Source organism: Pleurodeles waltl, chromosome 9, assembly GCF_031143425.1.
Source record: "Pleurodeles waltl isolate 20211129_DDA chromosome 9, aPleWal1.hap1.20221129, whole genome shotgun sequence".
Taxonomy (NCBI): domain Eukaryota; kingdom Metazoa; phylum Chordata; class Amphibia; order Caudata; family Salamandridae; genus Pleurodeles; species Pleurodeles waltl.
Genome location: NC_090448.1, coordinates 153,810,883 through 153,825,659, shown reverse-complemented (window position 1 = coordinate 153,825,659; position 14,777 = coordinate 153,810,883). Strand labels below are relative to the sequence as shown.

Genomic DNA, 14,777 nt, shown 5'->3' with positions numbered 1-14,777 from the left:
TATTAATCTTTTTAGTCTGGTCCTATTTCAGTTGACTTAATATAAGGATATTCCTGTCTGAGTGTGTGGGCTTAATATCAAAAAATGGTTAGCTTTTTACATATGCAGTTCAAATGGTATGCCTCTTTGGAATACATCTCTATGGAAATAAGCTAAAAATAGGCCCAGGGTTGTACAGAATAGTAGAAGTAGACTAAATTATAATGCATTTAAATTTCTCTTCCGGGGGATCCTCATCAGTAGTCATGTAGAATCTTTTTGACTTGAATGAATAAGAGCACTGTGTTGAGTGGATTTTGGACTCCTTTAGGCTATTGATGCATTCCTGTGAGAGGCCAAGATGGCCATACTGCAGGAATTCAGGAGCCATGCTGTCAAGCTCAGCGAGGGAAGGATGGGATGAAAGCTGCTAACTCTAGTTGAAGAGTTTTATTAAAGGAAAAACTTCACAACATTAAGACATTTTTGGCCTGTTTGTCAATGATTGCTTACACATGCATATGGTGTGTATATATATATATGTTCGATGGCATGTGTAGCTGCAGATACACATGCTGTGCACATCCCGCCATCTGGTGTTGGGCTCGGAGTGTTACAAGTTGTTTTTCTTCGAAGAAGTCTTTTCGAGTCACGAGACCGATGGACTCCTCCCATTTCGACTCCATTGCGCATGGGCGTCGACTCCATCTTAGATTGTTTTTTTTCCGCCATCGGGTTCGGACGTGTTCCTTTTCGCTCCGAGTTTCGGGTCGGAAAGTTAGTTAGAATCTCGGAAAAATCGTCGGTATTGTTTGCGTTCGGTATTGGGTTAGTTACAACAGATCGACACCGAATTAAGAAGAGCTCCGGTGGCCCTTCAGGGTTTTTTTTCGATCCCCGTCGGGGCCTGGTCGGCCCGGCCACGTGTCTCTTCAAGGCTGATGGAACGGACCCCATTCCGCTTCTGTCCAAAATGCCAAAACAAGTATCCATATACAGATCAACACCTGGTCTGTAACTTGTGTTTGTCACCAGAACACAAGGAGGATACTTGTGAGGCCTTTCGAGCGTTTCGGTCCAGGAAGACACTCAGGGACCGAAGAGCAAGAAAACTGCAAATGGCGTCGGCGCCGACAGGACAAGGGCGTTTAGAGGAGGAGGAAGAAACATTCTCCACCCAGGAATCGGACTCGGAGGAGATCGATCCCGAAAAAACGCCGAAAACCGTGAGTAAGATGTCGAAGCAAAGAACTCACGAGAAGACCGCTAAAGCCCAAGGGACGCCACCGCCAACAGGCCATGGCTTAACCCGAAAAATAGGTGACCGTCCATCGGCACCGAAAAAGGGCGAGCTGGTGTCGAAGTCATCCGACCCCGGTCGAGATACCGGCACACAGCAATCTCGGGCCCGAAATAGTGGCTCCGAGAAGATTCAGCATCGAGACAGCGCACCGAAATGGGTCAGCACCGAGAGGGCACAACGCCGAAAGTAAAGAAGGTTTTGTCCGAGCCGAAAAAAGCAGCCAAAAAGGTTTCGGTACCGAAACATCCGGCATCGGAACCGAAAATAAGTTCCTATTCAGAGGAACAAGGACTGTCCAAACAACTGAAGACACACAGATTTGAACAAGAATTAGAGACAATAGAGCCAGATCACACACAAAGGCGGCTCTTTATTCAAAAAGATACGGGGAAGATCAGCACTCTTCCTCCAATCAAAATGAAACGTAAACTTGCCTTCCAAGACAAGGACAAACAGCCACACGCAAAGGTGGCTAAACAAGTAACACCACCACCATCCCCACATCACTCTCCGCAACCATCACCTGTAGCCACTCCACCAATGATGCAATCCCCAACTCATACGGGAATGAGTCAAGATGACCCTGACGCATGGGACCTTTATGACGCACCAGTGTCAGATAATAGCCCTGAATGCTATCCAGCAAGACCATCGCCACCAGAGGATAGTACAGGCTACGCTCAAGTGGTATCGAGAGCTGCGGCATTTCACAATGTCAGCCTTCATTCAGAACCCATTGAAGACGACTTTCTTTTTAATACACTGTCGTCTACACACAGTCAATATCAGAGTCTTCCGATGTTACCCGGAATGCTCAAACACTCCAAACAAGTGTTTGAGGAACCTGTCAAAGGGAGAGCCATTACTCCAAGAGTAGATAAAAAATATAAACCGCCACCAACAGACCCAGTGTACATCACACAACAGCTAACACCAGACTGTTGTAGTGGGAGAAGCGCGCAAAAGAGCCAATTCACATACTTCAGGAGATGCACCACCTCCAGATAAAGAAAGTAGAAAATTCGATGCTGCAGGCAAAAGGGTGGCGGCACAGGCAGCAAACCAGTGGCGCATTGCAAATTCGCAAGCTTTGTTAGCCAGATATGATAGGGCCCATTGGGATCAGATGCAACACTTTATTGAACATTTACCAAAGGAGTTCCAAAAAAGAGCGCAGCAAGTGGTAGAAGAGGGACAGAGTATCTCTAATAATCAGATACGTTCAGCAATGGATGCTGCAGACACAGCTACTAGAACTGTCAACACAGCAGTAACAATAAGGAGACATGCATGGCTGCGTACATCAGGATTTAAACCAGAGATACAGCAAGCTGTGCTGAATATGCCATTCAACGGACAGCAGTTGTTTGGGCCGGAGGTGGACACCGCGGTAGAAAAACTTAAAAAAGACACAGACGGCCAAAGCCATGGGCGCACTCTACTCCCCGCAGAGCAGAGGCACATTTCGAAAGACACAATTTCGAGGGGGGTTTCGAGGGCAGACCACAGAAGCCACAACCTCACAAACAAAGCCCACTTACCAGAGCCAGTATCAGCGGGGAGGTTTTCGGGGACAAAATAGAGGAGGACAATTTCAAAAAAATAGAGGAAAGTTCCAAAGTCCCAAAACTCCTCAAAACAAACAGTGACTTCAAGGTCACAAATCCCCAACACATATCACCTGTGGGGGGGAGACTAACCAAGTTTTACACACATTGGGAGGAAATAACAACAGACACTTGGGTCTTAGCAATTATCCAGCATGGTTATTGCATAGATTTTCTCAAATTCCCTCCAAACGTCCCACCGAAAACACACAGTATGTCAAAACAACATATAGATCTTCTAGGACTAGAAGTTCAGGCATTGCTACAAAAAGAAGCAATAGAATTAGTACCAAGACAACAATTAAACACAGGAGTTTACTCACTGTACTTTCTGATCCCCAAAAAAGACAATAGTCTCAGACCTATACTAGATCTCAGAACATTAAATACCTACATCAAATCAGACCACTTTCACATGGTTACTTTACAAGACGTAATCCCACTGCTCAAACAACAAGACTACATGACAACACTAGACTTAAAGGATGCATATTTCCATATACCAATACATCCTTCACACAGAAAGTACCTAAGGTTTGTATTCCAAGGGATACATTACCAATTCAAAGTGTTGCCATTCGGAATAACAACTGCGCCAAGAGTTTTTACAAAATGCCTGGCAGTAATAGCTGCACATATCAGAAGGCAGCAAATACATGTGTTCCCGTACCTGGACGATTGGTTAATCAAAACCAACACGCTAAAACGGTGTTCACAACACACAAAATATGTCATAGAAATCCTACACAAACTAGGTTTCTCAATCAACTACGCAAAGTCACACCTTCTGCCGTGTCAAACACAGCAATACTTAGGAGCAACAATCAACACAGCAAAAGGGATTGCCACTCCAAGTCCACAAAGAGTTCAAACATTTTACAATGTAATACAGGCCATGTATCCAAAACAAAGGATACAAGTCAAAATGGTAATGAAACTACTAGGAATGATGTCTTCATGCATAGCCATTGTCCCAAATGCAAGGTTGCACATGCGGCCCTTACAACAGTGCCTAGCATCACAATGGTCACAAGCACAGGGTCAGCTTCTAGATCTGGTGTTGATAGACCGCCAAACATACATCTCGCTTCAATGGTGGAACAGTATAAATTTAAACCAAGGGCGGCCTTTCCAAGACCCAGTGCCACAATACGTGATAACGACAAATGCTTCCATGACAGGGTGGGGTGCACACCTCAATCAACACAGCATCCAAGGACAATGGGACATACAGCAAAGACAGTTTCACATAAATCACTTGGAACTGTTAGCGGTATTTCTAGCGCTGAAAGCAATTCAACCCATAATAACCCACAAATACATTCTTGTCAAAACAGACAACATGACAACAATGTATTACCTAAACAAACAGGGAGGAACACACTCGACACAGTTGTGTCTCCTGACACAGAAAATATGGCATTGGGCGATTTACAACCACATTCGCCTAATAGCACAATTTATTCCAGGAATTCAGAATCAGTTAGCAGACAATCTCTCTCGGGATCACCAACAGATCCACGAATGGGAGATTCACCCCCAAATACTGAACACTTACTTCCAAATTTGGGGAACACCACAAATAGATCTATTTGCAACAAAGGAAAAGTCAAAATGCCAAAACTTCGCATCCAGGTACCCACAACATCAGTCTCAGGGCAATGCGCTATGTATGAACTGGTCAGGGATATTTGCGTACGCTTTTCCCCCTCTCCCACTCCTTCCATATCTAGTAAACAAGTTGAGTCAAAACAAACTCAAACTCCTACTAATAGCACCAACATGGGCAAGACAACCTTGGTACACAACACTACTAGACCTTTCAGTAGTACCTCATGTCAAACTACCAAACAGACCAGATCTGTTAACACAACACAAACAACAAATCAGACATCCAAATCCAGCATCGCTGAATCTAGCAATTTGGCTCCTGAAATCCTAGAATTCGGACACTTAGACCTCACACAAGAATGTATGGAGGTCATAAGACAAGCTAGGAAGCCTACCACCAGACACTGCTATGCAAATAAGTGGAAAAGATTTGTTTATTACTGCCATAATAATCAAATTCAACCCTTACACGCATCTGCAAAAGATATAGTAGGATACTTACTACATTTGCAAAAGTCAAAACTAGCTTTCTCTTCCATAAAGATACATCTTACTGCAATTTTAGCTTATCTGCAAATTACGCACTCAACTTCATTATTTAGGATACCAGTCATAAAAGCATTTATGGAAGGCCTAAAGAGTATTATACCACCAAGAACACCACCAGTTCCTTCGTGGAACCTCAACATTGTCTTAACACGACTCATGGGTCCGCCTTTCGAGCCCATGCATTCTTGTGAAATGCAATACTTAACGTGGAAAGTTGCATTTTTGATTGCCATCACATCTCTAAGAAGGGTGAGTGAAATTCAAGCATTTACCATACAAGAACCATTTATTCAAATACACAAGAATAAAGTAGTTCTACGGACAAATCCAAAATTTTTACCAAAAGTAATCTCACCGTTCCACTTGAATCAAACAGTAGAATTACCAGTGTTCTTCCCACAGCCAGATTCTGTAGCTGAAAGAGCACTACATACATTAGACATCAAAAGAGCGCTAATGTACTACATTGACAGAACAAAACTAATTCGAAAAACAAAACAACTATTTATTGCCTTTCAAAAGTCTCATACAGGAAATCCAATTTCAAAACAAGGCATTGCTAGATGGATAGTTAAGTGTATTCAAACCTGCTATCTTAAAGCAAAGAGAGAGCTGCCTATTACACCAAAGGCACACTCAACCAGAAAGAAAGGTGCTACCATGGCCTTTCTACGAAATATTCCAATGAACGAAATATGTAAGGCAGCAACATGGTCTTCGCCTCATACATTTACCAAACACTACTGTGTAGATGTGTTAACTTCACAACAAGCCACAGTAGGTCAAGCTGTACTACGAACATTGTTTCAAACAACTTCAACTCCTACAGGCTGAACCACCGCTTTTGGGGAGATAACTGCTTACTAGTCAATGCACAGCATGTGTATCTGCAGCTACACATGCCATTGAACGGAAAATTTAACTTACCCAGTGTACATCTGTTCGTGGCATTAGTCGCTGCAGATTCACATGCGCCCACCCGCCTCCCCGGGAGCCTGTAGCCGTTTAGAAGTTGATCTTGAACATTTGTAAATTTGTAAATATATTACTTTAAACTTCATTATGTACATACATATTCACTCCATTACTATTACTAGCATACACAACTCCTATCTCACCCTCTGCGGGGAAAACAATCTAAGATGGAGTCGATGCCCATGCGTAATGGAGTCGAAATGGTAGGAGTCCCTCGGTCTCGTGACTCGAAAAGACTTCTTCGAAGAAAAACAACTTGTAACACTCCGAGCCCAACACCAGATGGCGGGATGTGCACAGCATGTGAATCTGCAGCGACTAATGCCACGTACAGGTGTACACTGAGTAAGTGACATTTTCCATATATATATATATATATATATATATATATATATATATATATATATATATATATATATATATATATATATATATACCAAAATTTTCTACACAATTGTACTTTTACATATACATTTAAGGTATATACATGAGTGTTTATATATGCTCCAGAGTCCCCACACGTGGGCTGGAATATTCAGTGTTTGACTTTGATGAGGATTCCCCTGGAAAAGAACTAGGATTTGCAGGTAATTAACTTATCCTTCATGAACTCTCAGAGCTTTTCCAATAGAATTTACATGATCAGAATCGAACACCCAAATAACGAAACTTCATGCAATATTTTCGTTAGGTATTTAGTGACCATCTCTCCATGCAAAATTAACAGATTCTAATATTTTAAATAAATTGAGGTCAATCACTGCTTAACCTTTCACCTTTTCGTTTCACATCATATGAATATCAAGACTTGTTAATCTCACTGCCACAATTAAACAAGTAAAGGATCACCAAGAGTTAGCTTCTAATTCCAAAATAGCGTAAAGTTGTATCTAATATAGGCACACCTCTGGTTAAAAAATAATTTGTGATTTCTACAAACATAACAAGTAGAAAAATCGGAAACTCCTTCCAGTTTGGTCATACGATCTCTGTCACACTAACGTTGTCCAAGTCTATCAAAAATACATCAAAACTATTAAGCCAGTCATTTTGAAAAAATAAATTAAAACTCAAAGAATTTTTAGTTGGTTAGTATTTCATACCTTGGAAGCTCTGTAAAGAAATGCCTCAAATGTATTGAGAATTAACTTTTGCTTGCATTGGAAATGTTATTCTTATTGATTTGTGTTGCATTCTCCTCCAAAAGGTATCTAAAGGAAAAATGCCATTAAGGATAAAATCTATTTTTTACATTTTACATATAATACTAGATTGATTGGCATGGTTTAAATTTACCGGAATTACTTGTAACACTCCTTAAGGCATAGATTAAGGTGGCAGCCATCAGTTGTTAAATCTGCTATATAGCGTTGATGTCCCCTTCTAAGATACCTTTAATAGTAACCAAATGTTCTCTTCCAGGGGATCCTCATCAAAGTCATAAACATTGAATATTCCCGTCCTTGTGCGGGGACCCCGGAGCATATATAAAAATACACACATATAAAGTATGAAATATGCATGAAAAATATATATATATAGCATTTTTAGTAGGTAGATTTTTCATACTCAACTCATATATACATGTGTAAAACAGCAATGCAGGCTATAATCATAAACAGGCAAAAATGCGTTATTTCTATGGAGTTTTTTTTTTTTTTTTTTTTTTAAATCTTTACAAAATTACAATAAGGGAATAAATATCTACCAAAGCCCCAGAACTGGGCTTAGGGAAATAAGCAGCAGTAATCATTAGAGAAAAAAAAGGAGAAAAAACTACATTGAAAAACAATGGAGCATTCTTAGCCAATAGGCTGCATGCAGGTTAACACAGGAGAACCTTAAAAACTTTGGCACCGTGCCTTTAAGACCCTGAGCACCTCCAGTATCCCACCATGCCTCGGGTGAAGGAGAGGTGACAGTTGGTTCACAGTTAGGTCAGTTCTTTTTTCCGGCTTCTTCTGGAGGATCCTGGAGCATTGAGTTCTCAGTTTTTCTGGGTTTTTCTCAGAAAAATACTTTAGAACAGCGTTTTTTCCTACTTTACTCGACATCTAACATCATTGTCTGAGTTTGGAAGTTTTTTCCTGACAGAAAAATGCCTTCACTTTTTGTGAAATGCCCTTCCTGTGGGAAGAAGAAGGCCCAGTCAGATCCACACACTATTTGTATTGTGTGCCTGCCTCAGAGTCACTGCCCTGACACTTGCAAACACTGCAAGAAGATGTCAAAGAGGACTCTGAAGGACAGAGAAAAGATCAGGCTTCATGGGCTTCACGAGAGGCAGAAAACATCAACCTCTTCGCTTCCCAGGCAGCCAACAAGCCACTCTCAGAAGAGAGTGGCTAGGTCGACATCAACAGGTAGGAAAGTACCTGTTTGTTCACCGTCGACGTCGTCGCTACCACCATCTCACCGCCATGGATCGACGGCGACCCGACCGTCGTCGAAGGATACGGCGTCGAGAGAACATGGCCATCGCAGGGGCATAGCTCCGTCGACGGCAGCCCGCCGATCGACGTTGAGCCATCACCGGCGCGCCCATTCGCCGCCGAAGGCCTCACACTCCTCGATGTCAAGAGAGACGACGTCGAAATCGCCACAGCGGTGAGAGCGAGGACATCCGCTGTCGGGCGCCCACCGCTCCACGTCGAGACACACGACGGCGAGCAGGTCGAGGTCCAGAGATCGCCGTTCGACGTCAAGACATTCAACGTCGAGGCACTCAACGTCGAGGCGCTCAACGTTGAGGCAGGAACAACCAGCGGCGCTCCCTTCGACGTCATTACGGTTGTCGACGTCGACACAGGTTTTACCTGTCTTGCAGGGAGCAGAACATTGGCTTCCGCCAGCAGATAAGGCTGCTCCATCTCCAGTGGTCTCCATACGGAGTGGTTCATCTCGTTCGAGAGCGGCATCGTCGGGGCATGTCTCACCCATCAATTTGTCACCAAGATGGTTGGAGAGCCTTCACAGACCAAAGGCCTCCCCGGATTCGTAGTATTCTTGGATGTACTCTCCTACTGCCTCTCTCCCGAGAACGCCATCACCAACAGGCCGGGCAGGACGGGCTCGTTCTGCTTCTCGGCTACCGACCACGAGGCCTGGGCGCTCTGTTACAGCGTCTCGCAGCAGGTCACGTTCCCAGCGACGATCTAGGTCACGATCAAGACACAGAAGATGGCCCTCTTGGTCATCGTCAGGGTCATCCGTCAGACGATACTCCCCCACCTTAATAGAATCTCCACCAGCTAGAGTTTCACCGGTGGATGACATCACTACTTTTAATGAGGTGCTTTTCAGGGGAGCACAGAAGTTAAATATAGAGGTTCCAGAACCATCAACCTCCTCATCAGTCATTTTTGAGACTCTACAGCATAGAGCAGTTTCGAAAAAGCTACTGCTGCTAGTGCCTGGTCTGTTGCAGCCAACCATGGACACCTTTTTGGCACCAGCCACCCTCAAATTTGCTCCTGCTAGGATTTTGAAAAAATATAAAGCGCCTGAACAAGATCCTTTATTCCTAAGAACGGATCCGCCGCCGGACTCTGTCATATTGGCCGCAGCCCGAAAAACTCACTCAGTGGCATCATCCTCCACGGTCCCGCCGGACAAAGAGAGCAGACATCTAGACTCTCTGGGGAGAAAAATGTGCGGCACGGCGGCATCTATGATGAAGGTCTCCAGCGCGTCTGCACTCCTAGGCAGATATGACCGTTCTCTGTGGGACTCTCTCAACAGGTTCACAGAACAATTACCTAGGGAAGACAGACAGGACTTCCAAGAGATCCTTCAAGAGGGATGTCTGGTATCCAACCAAGTCATCAGCGCAGCGGCAGATGGGGCAGACTTAGCTGCACATGGGTACGCACATGGAATCTGTGCAAGAAGGTCTTCCTGGTTGAGGTTAACTGGTTTGAAACAGGAAGCACAACAGCGCATCCTAAATCTTCCATTCAATGGGAACCCGCTGTTTGGTACCCATACGGACGAAGAAATGGCGCGCATGAAAACTGAAGTGGACACCATGAGGGCAGTAGGCCTGGAAAGAAAGAAGGATTTCAGACGGAGGTATAGGCCTTATGACAGGCGCCCTTTCCAGCAGAGGGTTCAAAACCCTCACTGGTCCCAGAGGCCACAGCAAAGACAGGGACGCCCTCTTTTTCAGGCTCGTAAGGCCACAAGGGAACAAAGGTCAAGTAGACCACAACAGTCCACTCCCAAAGCGCCGGCCAAGCAATGAAAACTCGCTTCCCTCAATACTGTGCACCACTCCGGTGGGGGGAAGTATCACAGATTTTCTTCACGAGTGGCGCTCTATCACAAAAGACAAATGGGTTCTCAACATTGTCGAAAATGGCTACTCTCTTCTTTTCCGGCAACCTCCACCACACTTGCCACCAACCAAATGCAATCCGTCTCACGTCAGCCTATTGCGCAAAGAGGCTCTCGCCCTTTTACGAAAGAAGGCAATAGAAAAAGTTCCACTTGCGCACGGAGGAAAGGGGGTTTACTCCCGTTATTTTCTGGTGGCGAAAAAAGGCCGAGAGGGTGTTTTCAGACCGATTCTGGACTTACGGCTTCTGAACAAGTACATAAGAAAGCAAAAGTTCAGGATGCTGGCTCTTCACCAGATTTTCCCTCAGCTACATCAAGGAGACTGGATGTGCTCCATCGACCTGCAGGATGCATACTTTCACATCCCGATAGTTCCCAAGCATCGGAAATTCCTGCGCTTCCAGATAGCCTCGCAGCACTATCAGTTCAAAGTGCTACCATTCGGCCTGAAATCTGCCCCCCGCGTCTTCTCGAAATGCGTGGCAGTGGTAGCAGCACATCTTCGAAAACAAAAAATCTTCATTTACCCATACCTAGACGACTAGCTACTGATAGCCTTCTCTCCGGAGCAGGCGAGAACCCATCGGGACATTGTGCTCAAGGTTTTCGAGTCTCTAGGTCTTCAAGTCAACTACCAAAAGTCCACCTTGATTCCAACGCAGAACCTCCACTACCTGGGAGCAATACTAGACACAGAGCTCCAAAGAGTGTATCCTTCGGAGGAACGACAATTCTCAATAAAGAAAAAGTGTCAAGACCTGTTAAGAGCCGACACACCTACGGCCCGTCAGGTGACATCTCTGCTGGGCTCCATGGCATCATGCATTTTCATTGTCCCGAATACCAGGCTCCATATGAGGCCCCTCCAAGAGGCGTTGGAAAACAACTGGAACCAAAGGACAGGTCGCTGGGAGGACAGAGTGCGATTACCGATAGCAGCACGTCAGTCATTGCAATGGTGGATGCACAAACCTCACCTATCAGTAGGGGCTCCATTTCACCAGGCAATTCCATCTGACACTCTGGTAACGGATGCGTCTCTTCAAGGATGGGGGGCTCATCTAGGTCCCCTTCAAGCTCAGGGCCTGTGGTCCGACAACGAAAGGAAGTACCACATCAATCTGCTGGAGCTCAGAGCGGTCCATCTGGCTCTCAAGTCTTTTGCTCCATCGATTCAGGGGAAATCTCTCCTAATACAAACGGACAATACAACCACAATGTATTACTTGAACAGACAAGGGGGAACGAGATCCCTACCCCTATCTCAGGAGTCCCAAACAATCTTGCATTGGCTCCTGGCCAGAGGAATGTCGCTTACAGCGATTCACCTACCAGGTCAACAAAACGTGGAAGCAGATTTTCTGAGCAGACAACTAGAGGACACCCACGATTGGGTCCTACACGGCGAAGTCGTCGAAGACATCTTCGCTCAATGGGGTCGGCCTCAATTGGATCTCTTCGCAGACGAGGTAAACAAGAAATGCCCAGACTTCGCATCCAGGTTCTACCATCTGGGATCTCGAGGGAATGCCCTGTTGATCGACTGGTCAGGGATATTTCTCTACGCCTTTCCACCGATTCCCCTCATACCGGCAGTGATCAACAAACTTTACAGGTCCAGCACCAGAATGATTCTCATAGCTCCACAATGGCCCGTCAATTCTAGTACACAGATCTCCTCAACCTATCGGAACAACCTCACAGGAGGCTGCCGTGCAGACCGGATCTTCTGAGCAGGATGGAGGGCAGGGTCCTGCACCCCAACCTACCCTCTCTGAGCTTGACAGCATGGCTCCTGAATTCCTGCAGTATGGGCATCTAGGACTCTCGCAGGAGTGCATGAACATCTTGAAAGAGTCAAGACGACCTTCCACGTTGCGTTCTTGCGCGTTTAAGTGGAAGAGATTCTACATATGGTGCTGTCAGCAAGGTCAGAATCCTATACGGTCTCAAGAGGACGTCATACTGTCTGTCTTACTCCATCTGGCAAAGTCCGGTCTGCAGGTATCATCTATTAAGGTACATTTGTCTGCCATTACAGCCTATCGTAAGTCACCTTCTCAGGAATCCTTCTTTACGAAACCAGTAGTCAAGGATTTCTTGGAAGGTTTGAGAAAAGTTTTTCCGCCCATTCAGAAACCCTCCCCTCCATGGGAACTGAACATAGTGCTGTCAAAACTTATGGGCCCTCCTTTCGAACCCATACACAAAGCCTCTTTGCAACACCTTACGTGGAAGACGGCTTTTTTGGTAGCCATTACTTCCGCAAGGAGGGTCAGTGAAATTCAGGCTTTGTCCTCCAAAGAACCGTACACAGTCTTTCATGACAATAGAGTAGTTCTGCGAACTCACCCATCATTCCTACCGAAGGTGGTGTCAGACTTTTACATCAATCAGACTATTTCTCTACAAACTTTCTTCCCTAATCCGGAGACTCCGGCGGAGAAAGCGTTGCACTCCCTAGATCTGAAAAGAGTGCTCAAATTTTATTTGGATAAAACAAAATTGATTAGACATTCCAACCACTTGTTTATAAATTATGGTCATTTGAGAACAGGAGAGGCAGCATCTAAACGAACTATATCAAGATGGATAGTTTCTTGTATTGTTAATGCATGCCAGTTGGCTAACAAACAACTACTTGCTAGACCTAAAGCGCATTCCACAAGAGGAAAAGCGGCTACTGCTGCCCTCCTCAATAATGTTCCAATATCTGAAATTTGTAAGGCTGCTACATGGAAGTCTGTACATACATTTACTAGACATTACTGTTTGGAATCAGATGCAAGAGCAGACGCCCAAGTTGGGCAAGCCTCTCTAAGAAATTTGTTTGCATGATACATATCTATTCCTGCACTTCTATTGAAAGTCCGTAGAGTGAAGGGATGGGCTTGCTAATCTATTCAATGTTTATGACTATTGATGAAGGTCCCCTAGAAGAGAAGGATAAGTTACTTACCTGTAAATCCTAGTTCTCTTCCAGGGGTATCCTCATCAAAGTCATAAACAACCCACCCTCCTCCCCGGACGCACGTCTCCTAGAAGTGCAGGACAGACTATCTTTCGAATCGGCTACACAGATTGTCACCGTAAAAAAGTACTGACCTAACTGAACCAACTGTCGCCTCTCCTTCACCCCTGAGGCATGGTGGGACACTGGAGGTGCTCAGGGTCTTAAAGGCACGATGCCAAAGTTTTTATGGTTCTCCTGTGTTAAGCTGCATGCAGCCTATTGGCTAAGAATGCTCCACTGTTTCTCAATGTAGTTTTTTCTCCTTTTTTTTTCTCTAATGATTACTGCTGCTTATTTCCCTAAGCCCAGTTTTGGGGCTTTGGTAGATATTTATTCCCTTATTGTCATTTTGTAAAGATTTTTTTAAAAAAACTCCATAGAAATAAAGCATTTTAGCCCGTTTATGATTATAGCCTGCATTGCTGTTTTACACATGTATATATGAGTTGAGTATGAACAATTTGTCTACTAAAAATGCTATATATATTTTTTTGTGCATATTTCATACTTTATATGTTTGTATTTTTATATATGCTCCGGGGTCCCTGCACAAGGGCGGGAATATTCAATGTTTATGACTTTGATGAGGATACCCCTGGAAGAGAACTAGGATTTACAGGTAAGTAACATATCCTTCCCGGCACACTCACCAAATGTTCCTGGCACAAACAGCACCATCACAATAATATGTGAAGTAATTATGAAATAATGGATATTAGTTTAGATATCAGTATTCATGTTGTATTTCTTTCATGCTTTGTGCTTACTGCTTTTTTTTTTTTTCTTTTTTAAAGGGGGAAATTTGACAGATTCCAATTCAGTTTTGTCACTTATCAGTGGACTCGGTGGGCAAGACTCTGATTTGCGACAGCATGAGTTATCCACTCCTACAGCTCCTGATTCACATGGCTTGATAAAATTGCTTTTAGAAACATTAGCTGGTGCTGGACATTTGGATGCTTCATTGGCTCAATCTGTAAACAGTGCATTAGGACTGCAATCCAATACCACTGATGAGGATTTAAGGCAAATCCAAGACTATGGTGAAATTCCTGGACGGGATCTATTAGAAAATGAGCATCCTTCACAGGATGATTTTGTTTCTTTTAAGGAACCACCAGCCCCACATAATTTGGGGAGCGAGATTTCATGCTTGTCTTATCCTATTGATAATGACTTCAGAGTTAGACCTACCGTAGTTACTGAGAACACTGTACGCCTGCATGAAGTAAGTATATTATTAAATACCTTGTCTTTTTACAAAATGTTTTACAAGTATTGTTTCAAACCATATGTAGAAGTTTAATGTTTACAGATCAAACTGCGACTTTACAGTTAACTGCACAGAGAAAAGTGTATCACTACTTCTAACCCATATTGTCAGTGTCTTAGTTTCTTAAAT

The 14,777-nt window shown here is 44.1% G+C and overlaps 1 protein-coding gene across 2 annotated transcripts in view; it reads left to right on the top strand.

The window, feature by feature from the left end:
- TASOR (transcription activation suppressor) overlaps positions 1-14,777 on the top strand; it is a 773,668-nt gene that overhangs the window by 435,885 nt on the left and 323,006 nt on the right. For both annotated transcript variants that reach the window (XM_069206460.1, XM_069206459.1), the window contains exon 15: positions 14,170-14,603. In XM_069206460.1, coding sequence (XP_069062561.1) covers positions 14,170-14,603 — 434 coding nt within the window. The remainder of the gene's footprint in view (positions 1-14,169; positions 14,604-14,777) is intronic.